This window comes from Chaetura pelagica, unplaced genomic scaffold (assembly GCF_000747805.2).
Source record: "Chaetura pelagica isolate M959 unplaced genomic scaffold, ChaPel_1.0 scaffold10, whole genome shotgun sequence".
Taxonomy (NCBI): domain Eukaryota; kingdom Metazoa; phylum Chordata; class Aves; order Apodiformes; family Apodidae; genus Chaetura; species Chaetura pelagica.
The window spans coordinates 1,214,708-1,216,998 of record NW_009952263.1 but is presented as its reverse complement, the minus strand read 5'-3'; the positions used below and the strand labels follow the sequence as shown (position 1 = coordinate 1,216,998).

Sequence of the window (2,291 nt, the reverse complement as noted above, 5' to 3'; positions counted from 1 at the left end):
CGTGCCCGCCAAAGAAAAACAAAAAGGAACCGTGGGGGGGGGGGGGGGAAATGCGTAAGAACGTGACACAAAACAAAGAAGAAAAGGACAGACTTTCATTCTTTGTCCCTATCATATGGTCATGCCATACTCAGTGTCATCTTAGCATTATCCCCAGCACCAAACAAATCTGTTAGGTTGCCTTTTTGTCTTTATGGTTCTTCTGATGTTAGGATTTTGGCTTCTAATGACCAATTTCTGCAAGTCAGGAAATGTTTCTCACATCTTAACCATCCCTTTCAAAGAAGCAGGCTGTTCTGATCTGTAGAAATTGCCTCTGATTGCTCTTATGTGCTAGTGCTTTACAAAGTGACCAAGTTACTAACCAGCAAGAGCCAGGGAGGCTGTTGGGGATAAGGGACTCTCAGCAGTGAATATTCAGCTTCAGAGTTTGTGTAGAAACTAAAGCTGGTCAAAACGTTGTCACATGGACAGCTTTACTCAGAAAATGTGATTCATCACAACTGGAATGCTTCATGGAAACCTGTCCGTTTAGACAAGGTGAAAACGGTTGCAAAGTTTAAAAAGACAAAACGAAAAAAACCCCAACAAAACAAAACCAAAACCAAAGCACAAAACAACTATGAAAACAAGTATTTTTATTCTGTGAATGACTGATGTGTGTTTGTTTTGTGTCTACTTTGGACAATAAAATTAGAAACATCTAGCACACTCATGGGACTGCAGTTCTATTTCCTGGGCAGGGCTTTTCACAGTCTTTATTCAGTGAAGCCTGAATGTGTGTTGGCTTTCAAGTTGTCTGGTTTTCACTAGATACTCAGAGAGCAGGTTGCAAGAAGAGCAGTTTGGAAAGCCTGCTTTTGGTAGGATGTCACGCAGAATTTTTTCCTGCAATCACAGGAAGCGTGGGAAGAGGATGAGGTGTTTGTTTCTGGTTTCCGACTGACTACGTTTTATTGTTTTCACTTCCATGGACAGCTTCCAGAGCATTACCTTGGAGATTTGGGGCTTTCTGCTTTCTATTGTTTTTGAAGTGAGCCATATGAAACTGAGCTCACATTTCCTGCAAAGGCTCTTGATATGTGGCATAAAGACCTGTTTAAAATATCAGAAGAAAATAAAGGAAATATCAGAGGAAAATGCATAGACCTCCCATCATTTCGTTAACTCCTGGGTGATGAACACTTGTAAACTGTATTGATGAACACTTGTAATCTGTATTGATTCAGCTTTTCTTTCACTTCATTCCAGGCTCAGTGTAAATCAGGTCACAGATCATGGAGTAAGGATCTTGTATGAAGAGCTCTCCAAGTACCAAATTGTGACTTTCTTGGGGTATGTACCAGTTGGGAGGAAAACACTAGATATTGATACTAGAAAATAAAACTGCAATGCTGACAGTGCTGACACAGCAGAGGTGGGGTGGAAACCACAGTCACCTCCTCGTTCACTGAACGTAAGCAAAGCAGTGTTTTGTGTCAGAAATTCATCACCTGCCATCCTGTGACAGTGCACTGGGAAAAGGACCACAGCTTCCTCTCCTGTTGCATTGGGTGGCCTCCACTGACATCAAGCCCTTCCATGACACAGTGTGGACCACTGTCAGGTTACTGAACTAAGCATGGGCATGCTGGATATATGCCTAGAGCCTTCTGCTAGCTGTGGAGGGGGGGAGAGAGCACAATCTGGAGTGACCTTTATACCTAAGTCTCCTGTTTGCTGTAAATGGATTTATTTTAACTATGCAAAGCAGATACAGCTTGGTAGAGACTAGTATCAAAAACATACAGTTGCAAGTGTTGTGTTCATGGTACTGATTTCTTTGAGACCTTAATTAGTTCTTCATCAAGTTGATGCTGGAAGGCATTTTAGCTCTGACTTCCTGCTCTTGGTTAAATAAAAATGACTTTTTGAGACATGAACACCAGGAATTGCTTCCTTCCTCCGTTGCCCTAATGTAAGTATATCTGCTCAGGTATCTGATCTTCAGTAATATTTGCAAAGGGATTTTATGACTTTTAAAGACCAAAAATATGTTCTTCTGGTGTTTTCTCTTTTGACTTCTCTTCTGGTAATATTATTTCTGAACTAACACAGGAATAAAGGGAAGCTTTGTTTGCCTGGGGAGACCATTTATTAAAAAATCATATAAATATTTTCTCAGGATTTACAGTCTGGTCTTCTTGTGTTCTATATCTAGCCCTTCACAATATGAACTGTATATCAAAGTAGAAATACAAGCAACTGTGAATATGTACAAAGCCATGCAAAATGCATACAATGCGTTATAA

General features: G+C 40.5%; 1 protein-coding gene across 1 annotated transcript in view; it reads left to right on the top strand.

The window, feature by feature from the left end:
- NOD1 (nucleotide-binding oligomerization domain containing 1) overlaps positions 1–2,291 on the top strand; it is an 18,912-nt gene that overhangs the window by 6,320 nt on the left and 10,301 nt on the right. The window contains exon 4 of the mRNA XM_010007490.1: positions 1,252–1,335. Within this exon, the coding sequence (XP_010005792.1) occupies positions 1,252–1,335 (84 nt within the window). The remainder of the gene's footprint in view (positions 1–1,251; positions 1,336–2,291) is intronic.